At 37.5% G+C, this 26,187-nt stretch overlaps 2 protein-coding genes and 1 pseudogene across 2 annotated transcripts; 1 reads left to right on the forward strand and 2 right to left on the reverse strand.

Moving 5' to 3' along the window:
- The first annotated feature begins 1,163 nt into the window (after positions 1 to 1,163).
- On the forward strand, positions 1,164 to 4,279 carry LOC126619416 (BAG family molecular chaperone regulator 4-like). The gene is made up of 4 exons (XM_050287782.1): positions 1,164 to 1,658; positions 2,289 to 2,623; positions 2,707 to 2,853; positions 3,861 to 4,279. The coding sequence occupies exons 1-4, from the start codon at positions 1,400 to 1,402 to the stop codon at positions 4,062 to 4,064; spliced, it is 945 nt and encodes a 314-aa protein (XP_050143739.1). The 5' UTR covers positions 1,164 to 1,399; the 3' UTR covers positions 4,065 to 4,279.
- A 491-nt stretch (positions 4,280 to 4,770) lies between these two features.
- LOC126619415 (ammonium transporter 2-like) lies at positions 4,771 to 9,140 on the reverse strand. Its single transcript, XM_050287781.1, has 3 exons — positions 8,275 to 9,140; positions 7,499 to 7,888; positions 4,771 to 5,374 (listed from the first exon to the last, which is right to left on the reverse strand). Exons 1-3 carry the CDS (start codon positions 8,917 to 8,919, stop codon positions 4,937 to 4,939), a joined length of 1,473 nt encoding a protein of 490 aa, XP_050143738.1. The 5' UTR covers positions 8,920 to 9,140; the 3' UTR covers positions 4,771 to 4,936.
- A 2,444-nt stretch (positions 9,141 to 11,584) lies between these two features.
- LOC126618252 (nudix hydrolase 22, chloroplastic-like) lies at positions 11,585 to 12,433 on the reverse strand (annotated as a pseudogene).
- Between the last annotated feature and the right edge of the window lie 13,754 nt (positions 12,434 to 26,187).

Raw genomic sequence — 26,187 nt, forward strand, 5'->3', positions numbered from 1 at the left:
GCTGAGAGCTCTGAATCTTGAGAGGAAGCTTCATAAAGCTGGCGGGTTCAGTAGGTGGTTAGCATCACTAGGACTGGGGGTAGTTTGTTAGGATTTTCCAGAGGAAAGGTCTGAGTAAGTTCCAGTTGGTGAATCTGACCATGAAGAAGCTCAAAGACATGGGTGCCAATGCAGTAGGGTATAAATGTACATTTTTACCCTTGCATATAACAGACATTTAATGGAAAAATCAATTTTGGACTAAATTTGCTAAGACTACACCACGAGGGTTTAATGCCTAATTTTTTTACCACGGAGGCTACTTTCCGATTACCTTATCACCACGGGACCGTTTATTCGATTAACCCTAGTTATTATTCACTCCCATAAGTATATTTTCCACATTGGCCTAATTGGATAAATGGTCCCCGTGGTCATAAGGTATTCGGATGATAGCCCCTGTGGTAAAAAAATTCGGATTTAAACCCCTGTGGTCTAAGTCTGTTAGGATTTATGTCCATCTGTTAAATAATGCTGACATGGCTGACACATATATGCCACGTGACTGCCAAATGTCTGTCACGTGGCAAAAATAATAATTTTTAATTTTTTTTTAAAAAACCTGAATTTTTACCAAAAAAAAAACACAGATCTGCAAGAAGAAGAAGAAGGAAGAGGAAGAGGGAGAGGGAGGAGGGCGCGGGGAGAGGGCTCCGGCGGGGGGGGGGGGGGGAGCTGGTCTCCGGCGGGAAGAAGAAGAAGAAGAAGGAAGAGGGAGAGGGAGGAGTCGCGCGGGGAGACCGGCGGGAAGAAGAAGAAGAAGAAGAAGAAGAAGGAAGAGGGAGAGGGAGGAGTCGCGCGGGGAGACCAGCGGGAAGAAGAAGAAGGAAGAAGGAGAAGGACGGCCGGGGGGGGGGGGAACGGGCGGAGGGCGGGGGGGAGGTTCTGGGTTTTTTTTTTTTTTTTGTAAAAATTCAGGTTTTTTAAAAAAAAAAAATTATTATTTTGCCACGTGGCAGACATTTGGCAGCCACGTGGCAGCCACAGGAGTATTATTTAACAGATGGGCATAAATCCTAACAGACTTAGACCACAGGGGTTTAAATCCGAATTTTTTTTACCACAGGGGCTATCATCCGAATACCTTATGATCACGGGACCATTTATCCGATTAGGCCTTCCACATTTATTGGTTATTCGAAAATCCACCCCAAAATATGTGATGAAAAATGCACCGCCCAAATAACCTTTTGACGTCGGACTCGGAATGATGGAGTGGAACCGACCACACCCTTCTACGAAACGCGTTCCGTTGAAACCCTCCGATCATCTCTCTCTCCCCCTCAAACCCTCACTCTGTCGCTAACTAGTCAATACCCTCACTACTACCACCACTCGATTCCCGCCCCATTTTTTTACGATGGTGAAAAGGAATCCGAACCCGAACCCGAACCCGAGTCCGAAAGCGTTGGTACCCGATCAGGACGAGGAGATTGATTGGGAGATGCGCCCAGGTGGCATGCTGGTCCAGAGGCGGGAAGCCGAGGATGACGCCTCGGCGACTGCTGGTGGTGGTGCTTCCGCCTCATTTCGGGGGCCCATGATGAAGATCGACGTAGTTCTCGGCCCGGGCAACGGGCCCCACTTTGAGCTCTTCCTCCCTGCTCACTCCACTTTCGGTAGTATTCTTTCACTCCTGATGTTATCTTCCATTTTAATCATATTCACTGTCACTGTTATGATTTGATTGCTGTTTCTAATGGTTAATTGAAGTATTGTTTGCTAATTACGAGAGTAAATCATGATTAGCTAGATCGAAATTTTGATGGGTTTTAGTTAATTAGTGTAGCACCCTTGACAACTACTAATGTTAGGGAAGAACACTTAGAGAATCAAACCATAGAAGAAAAGAAGAAGAAAATCCTCACCTAGCAACATATAATCTATGGGGAAAGTGGAATAATAGTTGGGTCGAGTGGTATTCGGTAAATTAGGAACAACATTCCGACAACTATAAGTTTTGTATGAAAACACGTCAAGTTCTTAATTTGGGGAAAAAAATTCTCGCTTTCTCCACTTTTGAATTTTGATACTCTAAGTGATTCTTAGTTGTGAAATTTCTTTGGTGTCCGCAAATTACAAAGACCGGGAATTGTTTCCAGAGTTTTGGGTTTTTAAGTGTTTTATCTAATTCTATCCTTATCAAGGGCTTCCTGGTGAAAATCCCGTATTTCTCCAAATTAGTGTTTTTAATAATGGAAGAGAGTTGTGAGGGGTTTAGTCCTTGATATCATTTTGGCTGTTGTCAGGTGATATGAAGAAACATCTTGCACAGAAGACTGATTTGGAGCCAGAGGAGCAGAGACTCTTTTTCAGGGGGGTGGAGAAGGCAGATGAGGAGCATCTGGACATTGTTGGTGTGAAGAATAACTCGAAGGTGCTGCTTCTGGAGGCCCGAAAGGAGAGTAAGGTTGAGGAGGTAAATCAAAGCAATGAGATGCCAAACAATGCTGGAGAAGTTGGAGTCAACAGCAAAGAGATGCCAAACAATGGTGGACAGGTTGGAGCCAAAAGCAATGTGATGTCAAAAGCTTCTTGTGCAATTGCTGAAGTCATAGCCGAGGTTGATAAGCTTGCAGAGAGGGTGAGTTCCATGTCCCGGTTGTGTTTGGTTACCAGAATGTTAGATTGGTTTGGGACTCTCAATGTTTTGTTTGATTTTAAAAGGTTGCTGCCTTGGAAGTGGCTGTGGCTGGCGGGACCAAGGTTTCCGATAAAGAATTTGTTGTGTCAACAGAGTTGCTCATGAGGCAGTTGCTGAAATTGGACAGCATTCAAGCTGAAGGAGAAGAAAAAATGCAACGCAGGGCAGAGGTTTGTATTTTTCATGATTGTTGGTTTCTTATGATGGAATTGCCATGCATTGTGTTTGTTCTCGTGGAAATGATGTGCTGTGTTGTGCTGATCACACAATGAAGTTCTTGTGATCATCGGCGTTGAGGGTTGTTGTAGTTTATAGATAGGGAGGTAAAAAATTATTTATTGTGGCATGCATTGTGTCAAAATTGATGCATTCTGGTGGTGAGATGGTAGCCCTGCCAATGGTCAGGGTGATTGGAGCAATGTGAAGTGATGGGAAAGGACAATCAAAAGATTCATTATCAGGATTCTATTTAGGATTCTACCTCGGTGTTAATTTAAAGAGCCCCACCAGGTTTCTTGTAAATTGTTTGTGAGGAAAGGTTGGATGCATACCTATATGCTATAGTCATTCCCGTTACATATGTAATAGGACACACAATTGCCCTTAGTAGTCAGTTCATACTTGTCCTTTGGGCCCAACTTCAGTATCTTTGCATATAGTAGACTCCACTTGAGGGCTTCCACCACATAGATCATTTCATTGTATTGCTTGAAACAACTAAAGGATTGCTCTATATAAGCAGCATTGTTGGCTTTCGTTGGTTGCTATGTATCATGTGTCTTACGCTTGAGGTCATTATTTTCATAGAGTAGCATTATGTGTTGATGTTGGTATTTGCGAATGGAATTCCATTACTTTGTGCACTTGGAGCTATTATATTTTTAATGGATCAGCATTACGAGATCGGTTACCTCTCTTCGAAATCCCAATAGTTATAATATTCCTCCCCTCCCCCCCCCCCCCCTCTTTTCTCTCTCCTCTTCTCTCCGGAAAACCTATAGGACTGTAATCCCAGGGTTTATTTTCTCGCTTCTCTCTCTGCTTAAAATTTATTTGTTGCAATAAGCACATTGGAACGTCAGTATGTAATGGCTAGTTTATAATTTGTTTCAAAATTTTGAAGTTGCATAGACGATTAGAGATCTGTTATGGCTGGTTTAACGACTTTCTTGTACAGGTGCGACGTGTCCAGAACTTTGTGGATGCATTGGATGCTCTAAAGGCGAGGAACAGCAATCCAGTTAACAACAGTAGCGATGCTACCGCAGTAACAACCAAGTGGGAGACCTTTGACTCGGGAGTTGGATGCCTAGATCCCCCAACGTCAACGCCAGAGCCATCGTCAACAGAACCAAATCAGGAATGGGAACACTTCGATTAGCCAAAAGTTCTCTCTGCTTTTCTGAGTTTCAGGATTCATAGTGGAACATTAGATACTTTAGCATGCAAAGTAGCTATTTTTGGGAACTGGTACCCACTTTCACGGTTCAAGGGTTTGTATAACAGCCTTAAATCACTGTAAAGGAAACTACCATCTGCTCAGATCAAATGGATTTGGTATATTTTGGATTTATAATTGATTCGTTTTGCGTGTTATGTTACTCGTCTTCTTATATTCCATTTACAGAGCATTTATCTCCTGCGCTCGAGGTATTGAGTTTGATTCCCCCTCCCGGTATTGCTTGTATAAAAAGAGTTACCTGCTTCAGAAATTGAACACAGGGTGCACTCTTGACCGGAGATATAGGATTGGATGGACAAATGGGTTAACGACACACGTCGGGTTCTTGATTGCAGGGTATTACTGTTGAGGCCATGGAGAATCTGCCATGATCAGTCGTTTGTGCTACTTTGATGACCTTAAATTATTGATACAAGGTTTCCACCAATTATGGATACAGAGTCGTGCACTGAATCTGTTGAAAGAATTATTGTTTGTCTGAAAATAATGTCTCCACAGTGGTCAAATTTGGACTAAACTATCACAAATGGAATATTAGGTGAGATTTTGTCAATACAAACACTATTTTAACCTAATGTTTTTGACGGTGTTTGTCTATCACATGTGTTACAGTCTCAAAACAAAGTGGTCATAAATGACATTCGGACGAAATCATCCCATCACACAATCACGTTCAAATTTCAAACGATTTAGTGGAAAATTGTTCAAAACTTCTACTTACAGGTAACAAATACCTACATATTAATTATGTGATCATATGAAACATGCATCCGGCATAGTGCAGCAGGTGTTTACAAGTTAATGGTCACACCTCTTGCACCATTGATATACGGCGACGGTGCCATTTCTTCACCATACGCCGATGTATTCCAACCATGTCTTGTCGGGTCATATTTTTCTCCGTCACCCCAAAGAGCGTAAGCCTCTTCTCCGTGAACGGCGTCATCTCCAATGATAAGCTGCTCCTCCGGCATTCTCAGAGGTATGAAAACCCTAATTGCCAGAAGTATGATAGTGGTGGAGACTATGTTCCAAGCAATCACAAACATGGCTGCAACCAATTGTTTCAGAAATTGCATCCCTCCACTGCCACCGTAGAATGCACCTCTGCTGTTGCCAACAGGCAGCATAAGCTTGCAAAGTGCTGGCTCTGCCAGAAGCCCAGTCAGCAGTCCTCCTAAAAGCCCTGCCACTGCATGTGTATGAAATACCCCTAGGGTGTCATCCACCTGTAAATAATCACAAATTAGACACAGTAAGATTTTTATTTTTTGTACGTGACAATAAGGCAATGTTCTACGTTATTCTAATTTACAAAAGCGGTTTGAAATTCGGTATAAAGAGCGAATACACTATCCTAACCAACTGATCTAACTTAAATACGCTCTTCTTTTATTTTACTGAAAATATGAGTATACCCCTTGGAATTCAATTTTCATTAACTAAAACCCCCAATTGTAAAATTTTCTAATAAAAACCCAATGACTAGGCTCCAACTAAGCAATATCCATAATTAAGTATCACTTGGCAAAATTGGTATTTTTGAATGTCTAAATTACCCCTAATATTATTGACTTTGGGTTTATTACTTGTTATCTACATTTATTTTATATTATTTCATTCAATTAAACGTTTTGAAATGTTTATGTAGATTTGAAAATGAAAATTTTGAGTGTCATGATTTCAATGCATATTAATAACAAAAATTACATGACATTAGAGTTTTGTTTCCTTATATAGTTGTTTTCATATTTATGTAAAAATGAGCATTTTTTTCCTTTTCAAATAATTGTAACAAATAAATTAGCATTTTTTTTTACAAATATACAAATGTTATTTTATTCAAAATTACCAATATTTTACATATATAAAATAACAATATAAGTTTTAGGTAAAATAATACATGCAAAATAATTTACCTAAGTAATAAATAAATAAATACTGTTTGATTCAAAAGTTATTTAAGCTATTTCCATACACATATATATAATAATATCAAAATGTGCCTAACTTATGTAATAATACATGCAAAATAATTTACCTACAAAATAAATGAATGTTGATTGATTGCAAACAACACATAATAATAACAAATGTGCCTAGTATATGTAATAATACATGCAAAATTATTTACCTACAAAATAAAATAATGTTTTTAGCCAATTGATTCAAAGTTAATTAATTACCCTTATTCTACTTAAAAATATAGGTAATTTATTTCACACAAATATAATAACAACAAAATGTGCCTAACTTATACATGCAAAATAATTTACCTACAATGATTGTCAAACAAATAAAAGAAACGGAACATATGATGGTAAGACAAGTATAAAGTAGATAATTTTGTAATAATAAAGCACTTATTTGCTATAATTATGGTGGTAATTAAATTCATCAACATAATTAGGGTGTTGTGGTACAATTGTATATATTTTGAAAATAATAGGTATTTATTTGTTTACATGGCAATTTATTTCAAATTTGGGTTTTATTTGAATATTTAAAACGAGATGGGTTTTTGTTAAGGAAATAAGTGTTGCATGAGTTTATACTAAAGAACCCTTTATTTTATTTATCATATTTTGTTCATTGATGATTGGTCAAGCATTACGGGAAGAGGACAGAGGACTAATGGAAATCTTCTAGAAAACCTAATCGTCTGAAAGGTGGCTATTTCATTTGGTCAATCTGCACTCGATGAAGGTACAAATTTGAAGGATAAGGGAACGATTATAATATACTTGTATAGTTGAAAATGATGGATATTATGACTTTGGTGGGACTATAAGGTTGAAAATTTTGAATACTACAAAGCTTAGGGCAAAAAGAGTTGGGATAGATTAATATTATCTATATTGGCCCTCTGATTATATTAGGTTCCTTTTGAACGATGATGTTTTAGGTATTTCTTGTCCTCGTGCCATCTCGTAATTTTTTGGGCTTTAGCTCCGTTTTTCACAAAAAAAAGTAAGCTTGATGAATATTTTATGAAATAAAGAATAAAACAAATTAAAATGTTTGATGGAGACTTAAACCTAATTAAGATTCTTTATTTTCACACTAACTCGATTGTATCAAATGTCACTTGAGTTAAAATTTTCTGAAATAAAAGTATCATGCACAATTTTATTTGTCTTATTAATTTATTATTATTAAATTGATAAATCAAACAAAATTCAACGAACATAAATACTTCAAAACGTTTAGTTTTAAACAACATGATTTTGCATAATATGAACATGAAAAACAAATATTTAGCCGACGTTGAAGGGAAAATACACAATGCATGCGTATCATATGCCAAAAAACAATACCAAAAAATGTTGAGTGCGGAAAGCAGAAAGTCTTACCTTTTGCAATAGGGCAGACTTTTTGTGTAGGACCATCATGGAGACCCATGGAATGCTACCAGAAAGCATTCCCATCAGAATAGCTGCCCACGACTGCACCAACCCCGCCCCAGGTGTGATGCATACGAGCCCCGTCATCATGCCCTGAACAGCTCCGATCACCGACGGCTTGCCGAAGAACACAACGTCGAGAGACGTCCATACAAGAAGGCTGGTGGCTGCACAGATGTTTGTGTTCAACACTGCTATTGGAGCAACAATGTTTGCAGCATAAGGGGCCCCGCCGTTGAAACCTGACCAGCCCATCCACAGCATCCCAGCACCACAAAGCATTAGCAACACGTTGTTTGGTGGAAACCTCTCCCTGTCACTCTTCAACCTTGGACCAACCTAGAACACATAGGTAAACGTAGTATAATTACATCTAAATTTTTTTAACTTAGTTCAAATTCTAAAATTAAAGATGTTTGGAAGTTCTCATAGAATGGCTAAAACCGATAACCAAAAGTAACAGAAAAACAAAATAGAAGTGTTTATGTGTTATAAAGCACCTGAAAATTAAGCCAACACTTTTAAGTGTTTTTGAAGAAATAAGCACTTGAAATTTTAGTGAATATTTTCAATAAAGCGCTTATGAGGTGCTTTTTAGAGAAACATTTTCAAATAGGTCAAATTTGATCTAGAAAGGGTTTCGAAAATGGGTTTAAGGATTCTCTACTGATGTTTCGTTTATGTGCATGATATTTTCTAAAATGCGTTTAATCGTAAGTACCTACCCAATAAGCGGCGGTGAAACCTGCGATGCCCGAGGAGAGATGGATGACATAACCACCGGAGTAGTCAATTACACCCCAATGATAGAGGAAGCCACCACCCCAAAGACTAAAGGCTCCAACAGTGTATGAAAATAGAAGCCAAAGAGGGACAAAAGCCATCCAAGCCTTGATGTTCATGCGGCCAAGAACAGACCCCGCTAACAAAATAAGAGTAATAGCTGCAAAAGTGAACTGAAAGTAGACGAGTGATGCCATTGGGTAAAATGGCTCAACCGTTTGAGTCTCAATCGATCCATCGTCACGAAAGTGAGTGCTTTTGGGCACTTTGGCTCGGCTGATGAGGAACTTTTGACCTAGAGAGGGTGCACCTTTAGCCCAAAACGGGAGGAGCTGGTCCCCGAAGGCCATACGGTAGCCTACGAGGACCCAACAGATGAGCACGGCGGCGAAGGCGTAGAGGGCCATGAAGGCTGAGTTTACTGCCCATTTCTTCTTGACTATGCTGGCGTAGAGGATCACTAGGCCCGGCATGCTTTGCAACCCTACAAAAGTGGCCGCTGTGAGTTGCCATGCGTTGTCACCTTTGTTTAGCCACAACGGAACCGCCGGGGTTATTTCACTATAAGCATTAGTAATGCCGGCCATGGCCAAATTTCGGGGACTAAGAGCTTTGCCTTCTTGACTAGTTAGTATTAATCTGTAATCCTTGTTGTGGAGCTGGTTTGGCTGGTAAATTAGATGTAAAGAGAAAGAAAAGGCATGGACTTCAATCTTTTGTACTCTGATCAATTCGTAGGTAGCTTCGTGTGAAATTCACTTCTAATGGGAATTAATGGGGTTGGACTTTGACTCGTGTAATTGATAAAAAGCATGGACTTCAATCTTTTGTACTCTGATCAATTCATAGGTAGCTTCGTGTGAAATTCACTTCTAATGGGAATTAATGGGGTTGGACTTTGACTCGTGTAATTGATTTTAGTGAGACTTGGAACCCATATTTTATACTTGCAAGAGAGGTAGACTAGAGTTTCACTCTAATGCGAGAGATATAAATTTAAGATTTTTTTTAATTAATTTTCTCTCTTTTATTGTTAGGACTTACAAAAAAAAGTTTTAAAAAATAGGTATACTTAAGTTCTTATGTACTTTTTTTATCAATATCTATATTATATACACTGTTCTAAAAATCTCCGCCTAGCACCGCCTAGACGCTAGGCCCCAGCCCACCGCCCTGATTAATGCCTAGGCCCCAGCCCACCGCCTAGACCATGTTAGAGATTTCAATAATTATTATTATTAATAATATATATATATATATATATATTAATATATAATATTTATGAATATATAAATATATTAATATATATGACTAGTGCTGCTACCATCCGCAGCATGCGTGCGTGCGGCAACATGTATTGAAAGGTTGGATTTAATTCAACCTTTTACTTTTTGGTTGAATTACAACTTTTGGTTAAAAGATATGATGTTTACTCAAATTGTATGAGTAGAATTAAAGGATGTAATTAGTCAATATTTATTTTCTGAAAATTCTAAATAGAACACATGTCTTTTGGGTCAACACTATTAAGAAGAGTTGTGTGTCTTCAACTAAAATGAAAGGGCTCGATGAACGGGTACTTTGATGTCTATAAATACATGTTGTGGTATAATGTTTCATACACAATATATTCAGAAATTTGTTGTCTACATAATTTCTTTGCTCTCTTTTCTCTCTACATCACATTCATACAATTTCTTTCTAGTTATTTCTAAGGGAATATAATTCGGTTTTGCTAATCGAATATTTCATACTTTGTTGTATCCTGGAAGTGATTTGCCAAGAACCCTTTAGCAAACTCATTCGAGTGGGGGCAAATAACACTTTAAGGAAACGATTCAAGTCGTACCTCAAAGTCATTATTCGGATTATTCTCCTCAATTCTACATTTATTCTAACAGACCACCTAGGCACCCGCCTAGCCCGCCTAAGTTGCAACTCATTTAGACAGAAAATACATAACTTTCATTTTGCATTTTGTTTTTTTCCAATAAATTGTAAGGGACTTGTTGCATACTTGAATGAACAAACATTATATCCTTATTTCACATGTTTTCATTATATTCCAATACTTCATGATATATATGCATTCTATTTTGTAGTTTATGATGAAATTATATATATTTCAAGTAGAAGCAGACACTTATTTACCTGAAATATGATAGATTTACTTAAATCCGCCTAGTCCCGTGCCTAGGCCCTGCCTAGCTGCCTAGGCGCTAGGCCCAACCCGCAGCCCGACTAGCGCCTAGCGACTTTTAGAACCTTGATTATATATCTCCCCAATACGGGAGAGTTTTTCGACCAAAAATGCAAATTACACCTTTCATGATATTTTACATTTTTATTGGAGTACTAAACGTTTCACTAGTAATTGTATCGATATTTTTTATGATAAAATCTTCACACTTATTAAATTGCATGAGTGATTAATTTTGAGGGACAATATTAATTTGAAAAAATAGTGAGACGTTGGATGGTGTTTGAAAGTTGGCAATAATATAAAAAATTGGTTATTTGAGCACCGACATTTCCACCATGAAACCATGGCGAAGTTTTTATAGAGTTGACAAGGCATGGTACGGAGCATGTACAGAGGGAACATTTCATATAAGTCTGCTTATATAGACACGGATGCTGGTGATAGTTTGAGAGAATAAATCATTTTTGTCGGATTTTCGAAGAAATAGTAGCTTATGAATAAGCAAATTTTGACCAGAAGGTGTTTGAATTTGCCACAACATGACCAAAGGGAATGCATTCATTCATATATATGAGCTATAAATAATTGAATTTCAAAGAACTTTATGCAAACCTTGGCCTTCAGTTTTATATTTTGGAGAAGCTTCTGTCAAATTATGACTATTCACTCACCCTTGACCTATTATACATTTATGGTCTCAGGACTACAAGTCTTATGAGAATTCTTCTTTAAGGCTGTCACATAATGCAATCTAACGATTAAAACTGTCTATATATTTTAGGTCTTTAGGATAATCTCTGTTAAAAAAATTTAAATCTAAAATTGTTTGGTCACCTCAAATGTGCAAAAAAGTTGTTCGTTCAATAAAGCTGAAATAGAAATGCCGATAATGAAGCATCTAAGTGATTGTTGATTACTTTTAGCATAGATAATCGTTGAAAGAGAATCTAAAAGCCAAACCATTCTGATCGTTGAATGACATCACGGAATATGATGTATCAATTAGGGCTTTGAATTTTATGGTTTTATTTTCTCCAACATATGTAGTACTATATATTATTCTCATGTTTAACATTATGCACACTATGCAAGGCTCTTTGCAATTCTTGGAAGTCAGGGAGGCTGTGTCCTTGGAAGAATGGAGGCTGCTGGTAGATAACAGCGGCTGCTCGAATTAAAATGCTTGCAGTTAGTCCCCAAATTAGAAACGGCCCCTGCTCTGATTCAAAATCGAAAATATGGAGAATATACTTCCAACCCATCCATTCTCTCTCCTCAAATCTGTGATTATCATTCTGCATTACACAAAAATAAATCCTTGTTAATTAAGTTTTTGACAAAATAATGTAAATTGACATATGCATGCTCTGCCTGTAACTTGTGTAGTGCAATATACCTTGAGAAACATTAATTTGAGATATTAACAAATAAGAAATGATCTCCACACATCTTTTCTTTCCCCTTTGCGTACCTCCTGTTTATTTATCCTTGGAGAATCAAAAGGCTAGAAACAGATAGGGGCATGCGACAAGCGTGCGTAAATCACTACCCTCACAACAAATTTAGCATATTATACCTGGGTGTGATGCCAAATTCATGGATCTCCTAGTAAGAATAACTCTTAGCTCACCCTCAGGACCCTCAAAGATGCATATCAGTACAGCCGCTCTTCTCTCTCTCAATCTCAACTTGACACAAGAACACTCTTCATTTGTGACTGCTAAAGAGTTGAAGCTTATAGCGGAGTTTAAGCATGCAGTGCTTTCATTATAATCCTCGGATTTATCCGGTGCGGAGGGAGGTTTGTAAAACTCAAGCTGCTTGGAAAGCCTATGTAGAGTTTGGCTTCTTAAACCCTCTATGCTAGCCATTTATAATTTTTGGCCAACTATATGCATGCTCTTTTCAATATATAGGCAAAATAGCTTTAAAGTAAATTATTCCTTGTATTTTAGCATGCCTCCATTATCAAAGAAGCTGCAAATCTCTATAGGAGCGTAGGGAATGGAATTTGAGAGAGTATCTGAACACCCATCACCAAAATGAAAATTTAAGCCAACAAATTGACTTGCGAATATGGTGAAAGTAGGAACAGTTGGCACTGCTTAGAGGACCACGTATGCTTGAAATTTACTACATGGATTGTTGGAGAACAATTCAGAAATAAACAAAAATAACAGAAATAAACAGAACTTGAAATTCTAATATTTTATTAACCGAAAATACTTGCTGTGTAGAATGAAATTACACAATAAATACAGAAATTAATATAAGAATATCCATGGGACTAACTTGATTACAGAAGGTAAAGGCTAGCGTAAAAGCTATGTCATTCGAACAGTATTTCCGTCCCACTCTTGTGCTTGTGGTTCTACAACGTCTGCTCGATCAGGATTCAACTACCTAATTCTACAACCCGCACTGGATTCTAGAATTCTAGCGAATTTGCTTTGTGTGCTTATTCTCTGAAAAATTCGTACGAAAGAAAAAGAAGAAGAAAGGATGATCTAACTTGGATACTGTGATCAAGGTATAAAAAATCGATAATATCGGCGATATTTCGCCGATATTATCATTTTTTTGGGAGTCCGATATTCCTACACATATCCAATAGGTTTTCGTCAAAATATCGAGATAATATCACGATATTAGCGATAATATCGCGATATTATCGTGACATTGCTTGAAGGCGACGCCGATGGAGTAGACGGCGACGGGCATGAGGGCCTTGAGCATCTGGATGAAGGAGACGGAGAGGAAGATGTAGGCGGAGTTGGAGAGCCAGAAGGAGAGGGAGTAGAGAGCGCCGATGGGGACAACGGAGGAGAGGTAGTGGTCGCGGGACATGGTGACAGGCTCGACGAGGAGGAAGGCGAGGGAGGAGCAGAGGGAAAGGAAGTAGAGGGCGCCGATGGGGATGACCGATTTGAGGTAGAGGTCATGGCATGGGAGATGGAGACGACGCCGACGAGGCGGAAAACGCAGACGAGGAGGATCGAGAGATGATGTCTGTGTGTGTGTGTGGGAGAACTGGAGAAGGGAGAAGGGAAGGGAGAAGACTCAGAAGAGAGAAGGAAGGGAGAAGACTCAGAACTCAGAAGAGAGAAGGAAAGATCGAGAGACTGAGCTCAGTCTCTGTGTGCGTGTGTGGTGTGGGGGGTCTCGAATCTCGATCTTTGTGTGCGTGTGTGGTGGCGTGTGAGTGTGACTCACTCTCTGACTCTGTGTGTGTGTGGTGGCGTGTGAGAAAAAAAAAATATCCAATGATCCAAATAATTCAAAACCTGTCTCTAGCTTTATGATCTAATGATCCAAATAACTTTTTACAATTTTAGACCATGGACAACAAATAATAGTGCTTTCATAATGAAACCGTGTGCCACTGTAAGTCCGTAATATTCTTTCACATGCAAAACAGTGTGCCATTGTCTGTTATATTCTTTCACCTTATCAGAGGTGGAGTATCAGAGGCATTCATAGCATTTTCGTTTCTTCTTATTCCCTTACCATTTTCAAAGCCATTCCAGATCCATTCCAAAGCTTGAACACAAAGGGTTCCATATTTAAGGTAAGTTTACAAACTTATATTTATATTATTGTAATTTATACAACAACAAATAAATTTGTGTGGACTCGTATATTAATTTTTTTAAGTAATTAATACTTGCATGTTAATTTTTGTAAGTAATTAAGTAATGTTAACAATTACATGTTAATGTTTTTAAGTAATTAAGTAATGTTGTATAATTATTCCCTAGGATAATTTTAATATGTTTAATGTTATTTATTATTTTATTAATATTAGGTTTTATTATCAAATTGGATTATTATTCATTAATTTTAGGTTTTTTTTATTATCAAACTGGATTATTATTCATTAAATTGGATTATTATCAAATTGGATTATTATTCATTAATATTAGGTTTTATTATGAAATTGGATTATTTTTCATTAATATTAGGTTTTATTATGAAATTGGATTATTTTTCATTAATATTAGGTTTTTTTTTTATCAAATTGGATTATTCATTAAATTGGATTATTATCAAATTGGATTATTATTCATCACCATGTTTTAAATTAGGATCATTTTTTTATCAAATTGGATTATTATTCATTAATATTAGTTTTTTTATTATCAAATTGGATTATTATTCATTAAATTGGATTATTATCAAATTGGATTATTCATTAAATTGGATTATTATCAAATTATTATTCATCACCATGTTTTATATTAGGATTATTTTTTTATCAAATTGGATTATTATTCATTAATATTAGGTTTTATTATTCCATATTATTTGTATAATTACTTAAATTTTTACAATCATTTTGTTTACTTCGTATTTAATTCTTCTGTAGAATAACTTTATTATTTTGGTTCTCTTATTTTATCAAAAAATAATTGTCTAATTTTCATGAAAAATAAATATAGGTACGTTTAAGATGTCCAGTAGAGTTACTAAACGTGATCCAGCTTGGGAACATGGAGACCCAATAGACGGAAACAAACATGGCACAATTTGCAAATATTGTGGTCAGGTAATGAAGAGTGGCGGAGTGACACGACTTAAGTACCATCTTAGTGGATTAGATCCAGCAAAAAATGTCCAACGATGCGATAATGTCCTCCCAGAAGTGAAGGCTTTCATCAGCACATTATTAAAAAATAAAAAACAGTGTTTGGAGTTATTTCACTGGAGGTAATGTGAAGGAGGGAATGGGGCGTCTAATTAGCAAGTTCTTTATCTATGAATATGTCCCTGCTGAGAAAGCATCATCACATCATTTCAAAAATATGGTAGTGGGATGTCAACAGGCCGGTGTTGGAGTACAACCTCCCATTCCCTATGATATAAGAAACAAATATTTGGATATGGAGTATAAAGACATTGGCGAGTATGTTAACAAGTTGAGGTCAAAGTGGGAAACTAATGGTTGCACAATCATGTGTGACGGATGGACCGGCCCGACCAGATTGTCTATCATAAACTTCATGGTATACTCCATGGGAAAGACAATTTTTTTTAAGTCTGTTGATGCTTCAGACCATATAAAGAACTACAAGTATATTTACAAATTATTGAGGGATGTAATCATGGAGGTGGGAGAGCATAATGTTGTCCAAGTCGTGACCAACGGTTTTGCATTTGTCAAAGCTGGAAAAAAGTTAATGAAGCATCATAATGTGTTTTAGACATCATGTGCAGCACATTGTATTGATCTCATGTTTGAGGCAATGGGCAAGAGAGAGAATGTTGCTACTATGGTCAAAAGAGCTAGAACGATCACAAATTATATTTACAATCATGGTTGGTTGTTGGCAAAGATGCGTGAATTTTGCAAAGGAGAAATTATTCGTCCAGCTACCACTCGATTCGCCACCAACTATATTGCATTAAACAGCCTACTTAAGAAGAAAGCAGGGTTGAAGCAACTATTCACTAGTGACGATTGGGCCAACCACAATTTCAGCCGCTCAAATGCAGGTCGTATGGTGGAAAGTATAGTGCTTGATCATGCTTTTTGGACTCAATCAGAACATGTGTGCCAAGTGTTTGAACCTCTTTACAAGGTTTTACGGATTGTTGACACAGAAGTGTATCCTACTATGAGGGCAGTATATGAGTTGATGCGTGTAGTGAAGGATGAATTGGAAAGAAAACATGGTGCAAGGTGGGTCATAAAGATAATTGAAGACTGATGGTATAAAACATTATACCACGATTTGCATGCAGCAGGTATAAATTATGTCATAATTTGCAATTCATTTCTTTAGTTGCATAAGTATTATTTCTCTTATTAGAGTATGTGTTTCTTTGAACAGCATATTATTTGAATCCTCGATACCAATACAGACCCGGTGTTGGAGATGATGATACCCTTATACGTGCTGTACATAATGTATACTCTAAATTAGACCCTGCATCACCAGCAGTTGGCCAATTTGGAAATGAGGTACACAATTACTTAAATTATAATAATTACTTTGTTGGATTAAACTAACACGATTTATTGAATTCAGCTAACATGGTTTAAAGATGCAAGAAGAACTTTTGGAGAACCAACATCAATTGCTGCTCGAACAACAATGTTTCCTAGTGAGTGTAAACATATTTCACTATAAGTTTATAATAGAATTTGTTAGAGTTATTAGGCTTATCAACATTGTTTTTCATTGTAGCTAAATGGTGGATCATGTATGGGACTGATGCACCAACTGTGAGAAAGTTAGCAATCAAAGTATTATCACAAACAGCTTCCTCATCTGCTTGTGAAAGAAATTGGAGCACATTTGCACTCATACACACAAAGCAAAGAAATAGGTTGGCTCATAATAGGTTGGAAAAATTAGTTTATTGCTACTACAACATGAAGCTTCAAATTCGAGATAAGGAAGCAAAAATAGATCATGTCGACCATGGTGACCCACTAGATTTGTTTGATATTGTTGGTGAAGATGATGATACAGAGGCTAACCAACTTTATCAATGGATTAGACCTCTTCATTTAGATGATGATGAAGGCAACCTAGCTTCCAGAATTGTTGAAGAAGCACGTAATGAAGGGATAAATGTAGAAAGAGTATTAGAGGAGGAGATGGGATCTAGCAGCGCTGACTCTTTGGAAGAACTTTTGCGCCGAAGACCAAGAAACACTGGAATTCCACCTTCTTCCAATCCTATATAACCACAACATCGTGCTGATACTAATGATAGCTCTAGTACAAGATCAACAGACTCACATACCACTGGAGGTGGGAATGATGAAGGAGGTAGTGGAGCTGGAGGTAGTGGTGGTGGATATGGAAACTATGTTGGACCACCTTCCAGATTTATGAGCCCCTTCACTGGTGAGGCAAACTTCACGCATGCAACACATGATGATTACCATGGCAGTAGGCGGGCAGGACCAGGAATTGGTGCCATAGGGAAGGACTATACTCGTAGAGAAAGAGGCAAGGGGATTTTGTCAAGTCAAGAAGATGACTCGTTATCTATAACTTCGGACTCTGTTGGATTGGGAAGTAGTAACTATGGTTATACTCATAACCAAACATTTCCCTACCCTTCATATCCCAATCCTGTTGGGATGGAATCGAGTGACTCATGGAAACAATCCGAGACTCAATCTTCAAATGATTTTGCTTATGGACAAAGTCAACCATTCTCGGATCCATATGGGTGGCATGTTAACAATTACATGCAAAACTATTTTGGGGATTTATCATTTGATAACTACTCTTCACAATACACTCATTCTACACATAGAGATGATGAAGATAGTGAAAAATTTGAACCTCATAAGAACTCTATGTGGTACTAAGTCACTCATGTATCTTACCATGCAATGTATAAAGTGTAAAATATTGTACTAATTCATTATATATAAATGATTATGGTGTGTTTAGACTTCTTTCATTAATTACTTCATATTTTCTACACTCACAATGTTTGTTAGCTCGCTATATAATCAACTTGATAATGTTAAATCCATCATGCAATGCATTTCCTTTCAATTTTTTGTGATAAACTAATAGATAATTGACTAAATAAACATCCTGCAAAGTTTCAATAAAAATTTCCAAGTTTTTCTTTCAATTTCGGTGGTTTCCATGTAATTTTTATCGATATCGATATTATCCCCGATATTTCCATTGATATTTTCGTGTTTTCGGACTACCGATATTTCCGATATTACCGATATTTAATACCTTGACTGTGATTGCAAATATATATGTTGTTTCACACCCTTTCAAATACCTGTTCAACGTATTTGAAAATGCACACCTCTTTCTAAGAACTGTGTCTTTTAATCAAAACGTTTTTTAATTAATAAATTAATTAAAAAACTTAATCTGAAAATTAAAATTAATGAATCAGATTAATTTTAAATTCCAAGGCCCTTGTCTTGATTAATTAATATTAATTGCATTTAGGCTATATTATACAAGCCTAATCCACACAACCATAAGGCCCAAGCCTTCAATACATTTCCAAATGGTCCATGTTCTGGTTACTAGACTAAAACACTAAATCTATATAAAGGCAATGAACCTTTAGTGTTTCCCAATGTGGGACACCAAAAGTCTCAAAACGCTTACAATACCCCACATTTCGAGACGACTATGTGGTCCTAGAGGAACTAAGTTACGAGAGTAAACAATAGATGTGACATACATTAGGAGATGTGTCTTTTGAACTAGAACCTACCTTAGTATATACTTATCGGATTTATTAGATGACATAGTGAATATAAAATCTTGAACTGTTCATCTCCACAGTAAACCAAGATAATAAGTAAAACATATGCCACACCAACACATCACAAATTCATATGTTTGTGTTCTTTTTGGTCCTGAACAAATCACAGATTCATGAGAGCTTTAGAGAATGTAGCCATGTAAATGCGACCCCACATTTACTCTCATATAGGTGATATTGATTAAGAATAGGCTGCTACTATTCCACTTGATTTACAAGTATCGATATCATTAAACTAATGTATCTTACACCATCAGCAGTCACCACACTTCTTCTATCATAAGAATGGGTATGTAAGTGTGTTTCTTCTTGAATCTAACCAAACCAGTTTGCCTATTGAACCTAGACCATGGGATCTCCAATCAACTAGGTTAGGTTTTCGTTTGGCAGTTTCATTTTACTCTATTGGCTTTAAACCCATTCCCCTTGATGTATGCTTAACTTGCTCTCTAGATAAACCTTTAGTAAGCGGATATGCAATATTATCTTTTGACTTGACATAGTCAATGGTAATTACACCACTAGAGAGCCATTGCTTTATTGTATTATGCCTTCGTCTAATTTGTCTAGACTTCCCATTGTATACACTATTTTTAGCTCGATATTGTGCAGCTAAACTATCACAGTGTATACATATTGCCGTTACAGGTTTAGGCCATATGGGAACATCTTCCAAAAAATCTCTTAGCCACTCAGCTTTTCCTCCAGACATATCAAGAGCGATAAATTTTGATTCCATAGTTGATCGGGCTATGCATGTTTGTTTGGAAGATTTCCAAGATATTGCTGCTCCTCCCAAAGTAAATACATATCCACTTATGGATTTCGTATTAGTATTATCCGATATCCAATTCGCATCAGTAAATCCTTCAAGCATATGAGGATACCTTGTATAATGCAATTCATAATTCATTGTATGCTTTAAGTATCTCAACACTCAAATTAAAGCTTGCCAATGATCATGCCCAGGATTGCATTTATATCTACTTAGTCTACTCACTGAGTATGCTATATCAGGCTTTATACAGTTCATAATGTACATAAGGCTTCCAATAACTTCTGAGTATTCACGTTGAGATATAGCATCTCCTTTATTTTTCTTAAGTTTGCTATTGGCATCAAGAGGAGTAACTGCATCTTTACTTTCCAAATGACCATATTTTCTAAGTGTAGCTTCTATATAATGAGACTGTGTAAGAATATATCCTTCTTGGTTTCTTTTTATTTTTACACCAAGAATCACATCAGCTAGTCCAAGATCTTTCATATCGAAACTTGATTTCAATATCTTCTTGGTCCAATTTAGTATCTCTTTGTTAGTTCCCATTATAAGCATATCATATACATATAAACACAACATAACGCAAGCATTATTTTGAGTTTTTGTGTAGACACACTTATCACACTCATTTATCTTAAACCCATGTGTGATCATAATATGGTCAAATTTTTCATGCCATTGCTTTGGAGCTTGTTTAAGCCCATATAGTGATTTCACAAGTTTACAAACTTTGTGTTCTTGACCTTTAACCACAAACCCCTCGGGTTGTTCTATATATATTTCCTTATCTAAATCTCCATTTAAGAATGCAGTTTTTACATCCATTTGATGTATTTCCATGTCATGGAGTGCAGCTATAGCAATCAATAGTCTTATTGACGTAATTCTCGTTACAGGCGAGTATGTATCAAAGAAATCCAAACCATGTTTTTGACGGCATCCTTTAGCTACCAAACGAGCCTTATATTTGTCAATTGTACCATTAGGTTTTAATTTCTTCTTAAAGATCCATTTGTACCCAATTGGCTTATTGCCATGGGCCAAATTGACTAATTCCCATGTATGATTTTGCATAATGGAATCTATTTCACTGTTAACTGCATCCTTCCAAAATGGAGCTTCAGGAGTGGACATGGCCTCCTTGAATGATTGAGGTTCTGTCTCGGTTAATAAGGTCACAAAATTAGGCCCAAAGTCCTTTCGAATTTTTGTCCTTTTACTCATTCTAGGTTCAAGTTCTTCTTTTTCTTGAACTCTAGATGAGGATGAACCATCATCATGTTCTCTAGGTTCATCATTAACCTTAGATATATCATTATGTAATCTCTTTTCATCATCATGTTCTCTAGGTTCATCATTAACCTTAGATATATCATTATGTAATCTCTTTTTCAAGAAGGTAGACTTGCCCATTTTGTATGGAAATATATCCTAAAAAAATATTGCATTTATAGATTCTATGATAGTTGTTTGTACCATACTTGACCAATCCCGAAACTACTGAGCACCGGTCAATGTTATACCGTTAAGGACCCAGAAGAGTTTCCCTCCAACCAGTAGGCTAATCACAGCGCGACACGTGTCGACATCAGAAGCCAATCATAGCGCGACACCTGTCAACATCAGAAGCCAATCACAACACGACATGTGTCAATGTCAGAATGAAACTAGAAACTTTCTTCTATAAATAGAGATCATTTTCTCACAATATTTCCTAATGTCATTTGTACTAAATCATTCACTTGTACTCACTAAAGGAGAGCTTAAACCTATGTACTTGTGTAAACCCTTCACAATTAATGAGAACTCCTCAACTCCGTGGATGTAGCCAATCTGGGTGAACCACGTACATCTTGTGTTTGCTTCCCTGTCTCTATCTATTTACATACTTATCCACACTAGTGACCGAAGCAATCTAGTGAAGGTCACAAACTTAACACTTTATGTTGTACCAAAGTCCTCTTGATTTTGTACATCAACATTTGGTGCCGTCTGTGGGAAACGACACTTATTCTCACTTTCTTCAGCTTTGCCAAGCTGGTTTCCACCATTCGTACACTCTTTTTTGACTAGGCATCCCTCTCCAACATGGGGAGCGAAGGAAGCCACAACACACAAAATGACACCCCTCTTGCACCTAATGCGAAGCAACGAAAGAAAGAAGGAAAGAGGGTTGCTCTTCAAGCTAAAGTCGATGAGCTAGAAGCTTAGAATAACAAGACAGTAATGAAGAATGAGGTCCTCTAGGAGCAATATGAGAAGCTCTTTGAGACGCTCCACGAAACTAGGCGTACTTAAACACGCAAGCTCGTTGCCCCTGTGGACATCAACCATCATCTGGGTGCCCCCCAACACAGAGGGTCACCTCCTTTCGACATGGGTATCCCTGATGATGAGCGAGCTAATCATCAAAACATTGATCAACATGAGACTTCTCTCAACCCAGATGCTTCGACCCGAAGCAGGAGAAGTGGAGAAAAACACCTCCTTGCAGAAGGGTTGGAAGGATCGAAAGCCATTTATCGTGACTGTTAAGACTCCTAAAGCAACGTCGAGAGAATCCCTTCCACATATGCTCGAAGATCAATGACCCAAGGGTTTCTGAAAGACTCGATCCCCTTGCATGCATTTATGTTGTTATTTCTTAGTTAATTATGTATTTTAAGTTATTTTCGTATGTTTGTAGGTCCATAGGCCTTATGAAGCAATAAGATGCATTTTGGTGCATTTTGGAGCAGTTTTGGGCTTGGAATGAATAGCACATGCATGGAGCAAGGTGAATGGACAAAATTGAAGACTAAAGAAGCTAGGAATATGTTAAAGAGAAAGAAGAATTAATGTAAAAAAGACAAAGAGCTTAGCCACAAAGGGATGTCACTCCACCATTCACCTTTCTATCATTGTCGTGCACCACCATTGCACTCCATTTGGATTTCTATGTCGTGCATCATCATCCATGTTCCCTCCATTGACTCATTTGTTGTATCATTCCACCTCCCTTTCCTTTCTCTACCATGTGCACAATCATTCATGTTCCCTAGCTGCAACACCACTCCATTTTACCCCTATGCTTTGCATCATCACTTCACTTTCACCTTTGAATCATTTCAAACACCACTCATTGCACTCAATTGCTACACCATTCCTTGTTCCCTCCATCATTTCAAATTTCATGCATCATTACATTGAATCATTGCACTCAATTGCTACACCATTCCTTATTCCCTCAATCATTTCAGATTCATGCATCATTACATTGAATCATTGCACTCAATTGCTACACCATTCCTTGTTCCCTCCATCATTTCATATTTCATGCATCATTGCACTCAATTGCTACACCACTCCATGTTCCCCTCCATTGCCATGCACTTCCTCTATAAAATGAAGTGTGTGTAACATAAATTTAGTTCATACTCAGTGAGATCATTCACTCCCATTTTCAACACAACCTTCATCCAAACACATTCATTCATCTTCACATCCATTCCTCCATACAAACAAACCTTCAAACACTCACCAACACCTTGTGCCGTAGCAAAGGAAGGGAAGGAAAGTGTTTGGACGTGCTTGCTATCCAACTTGGATCGTTGGAGCGTTTAGGTGTTTTCTTTCTTTTGTTTCTAATGTTTAAATTCATTTCCTTTCCATTTGTTGTAAATATGAGTGGCTAAACCCCTCTTGGCTAGGGGTGATTTCAAAGCCATGATTATGTGTGCAATATAATTTGATAAATTCCAGTTATGAACTTTTGAATCGTGAATGCAATTGGCTTAACTATTTGATTGATAACTTATTTGTATTTGTTAGTTAAGGGTCGACACTTAATTGGCATGCATAAATCCGTTGCTAGAATATAAGGAAGTTTCACATAATCGTTACAAACTTATATTCACATGTAGTGAAGGTCGCTTATAAATGATCGCGTTAAGTTCAATTCCTAGCATGAGTGACATGATGTCATAGTTGCAAGTGTTTTGTCAATGCTTATGATTTTCATTAAATGTAATGATCGTTGATTGTATCTCTATTATGATGTCATGTAGGGAACTTTAGAAGAATGTTTTGGGTTGTCGAATGATGTCATCCAATCCAATAAAACAAGGAAAATCTGAGAGTTAACTAGTGATGTCACGGTTAATTTGGAGCATTGTCGTTCATAATTCAATGAAGTAGTAACTGGAAATCGAATTATTTGCATACATGTCATGTGTGGAGAAAATGCCTCTAGCTATCCCATCCATCATCTTATTTCTCAAATTTATTTTACAATCTGTCTAGTTTTTCATACTTGTTTGTTTGTTACAACTTCATCCAAATCAAAACCCCCCCTTTTAGTTTATTGTTTCAAAGTGTTTCAAATCTGTTTTAGTTTGTGTATTTAAGTGTTTTGATTCAAGTAAAAGTCAATTTTCATCCAAAGTCATTCCTAGTGTCTAGTTTAAGTTTATTTGGTTGTTTTAAGTTGTTTTGAGTATTTTAAGTTTGCTTTGAGTCTTGTGAATCTTGTTAAGTGTTTTTAAGTATAGTTTTATATTTTTGAGTCAGTTTAAAGGTTATTAGCAAGCCCTCCTAATCCCCGGTCCAGAACGATTCCTACTTATACTTATACTACAATTGTCAAAAAATGGTTAAATTTGTGTGTTAAGTTAATTTTCACATCACTTACTTAAACTTTCCTACTTCCAAGAGGCAATGGAGACTTACGAAAGAAAATTCTAGTGGTACATGACTCCACTCAGGACCCACTTGTCCTACAGCTCATTGAGGAAGTAAACAAGTTGAAGGCCGAACGTCAGGCCGAGATACCTGACTGGAACCAACCCAGGCCTGACCCTCTCATAAGAAGGATCATCAACACCTCCTTCAAGCGAAAACAAAACAAAAGCTTGGTTTACAACTCTATATTGGAAGGGATGATCCAATTGAACACCTTAACCTCTTTGAGTCCACCATGGCATATCGGATGCACACCGACGAAGATTGATATCTTCTTTTCCCCTCTACCCTTTCTGGCGGAGCTCTAAACTGGTATTGCCGTCTTCCACTTGAGACAGTAGACTAATTTGAGGAACTGAGGAAACTGTTTGTCTCTCAACACATCTTCCAGACCGATCGCTTGCATTCTGCAGATGACTTGTACATTGTTCGCTAGAAGCTGGATGAGTCACTATGAGAGTATGCCAGTCGCTTCAGCTATGAGTATTCTCGCTGCGCTGAGGCAAATGACAAGATCGCCCTCAAGGCATTCACGGTAGGCCTATGTGATTGTTTCTTCAAGTACATGATCAATGCCAACACTTGGAAGACTTACTCTGAGGTGATGGCACAGACTTACAGCCACGCCTTCGCCGAAACAAGGACATACCAAAGGAACCCTCATATGGTTAACCCCTATCAACAAGTGGGAAGTGGAAGTCAAGTTCTACCAAGTGAGGAGATCTTGGCCATTCAGACACCCATTGCATCATCTCCTGCCTCATTTAGCAACTCGCTAAGTCACCAAACGTATCTGTCTCTTGGTAAGAGGAAAGATTTTTACTCTCAGCAAGCCCATTACAACAAGAGGGATAAAAGTTCGTATCAAGACAACCAGGGATGAACGTACCGTCGACTATTATGACTATGAGGCCATGCCTCACTCTTTCAAAGTGGAAGACTAGGTACTGAAGGAAATGCTATTATAAGAAGGCATACACATTACAAATGTTTTAACTCTCAACCACTTGAGATCTTTTGTCACACAAGCCATTCGGCAAATATTTAAAAAAGAGGGAATTCTGACAACTTCTTCTGAGTCTTTTGCGTTCCTAGCAATGGAACACTTGGTCTACGCTGACCTACCTTTATACTCCAACTCAGAGCTTCAACATGCATACTTGTCACAAAGTATGTGATACTAAGTGTTACAACCAACATGGTTCACGTATCAAAAGCATGGATCCCTTCATGCATAGCAAAACATTCATAAGCATCGCTCATATCAATCAACATAAACATCATACATTCCAACACGTTCATACATAAAAATTATACATTCCAACACATTCATACATAAACATCATACATTCCAACACATCCATACATAAGCCAAATGTGCTTCGAAAGGGTTCAACATACTTTGTGTCTTCGACACTTGCTACAATGTGCCTCGACACCTTACCTTTATTCTCACCAACCAGGTGATGAAAGGTGAAGAAGGAACTCATCTTCATGACACCAACCAGGTGATGAAATGTACAACCCGTACTCTCCTTCATGCCACCAACCAGGTGATGAAATGTACAACCCATACTCTAATATCATTTGGCAACTTGCCACTCGTGCCACCAACTAGGTGAAGAAGGAACTCATCTTCATGCCACCAACCAGGTGATGAAATGTATAACCCGTACTCTAATATCATTTGGCAACTTACCACTCATGCCACCAACCAGGTGAAGAATGAACTCATCTTCATGCCACCACCCAGGTGATGAAATGTACAACCTGTACTATCCTTCATGCCACCAACCAGGTGAAGAAGAAACTCATCTTCATGCTACCAACCAGGTGATGAAATGTATAACCCGTACTCTCCTCCATGCCACTAACTAGGTGATG

This window comes from Malus sylvestris, chromosome 4 (genome assembly GCF_916048215.2).
Source record: "Malus sylvestris chromosome 4, drMalSylv7.2, whole genome shotgun sequence".
NCBI classification, from domain to species: Eukaryota; Viridiplantae; Streptophyta; class Magnoliopsida; order Rosales; family Rosaceae; genus Malus; species Malus sylvestris.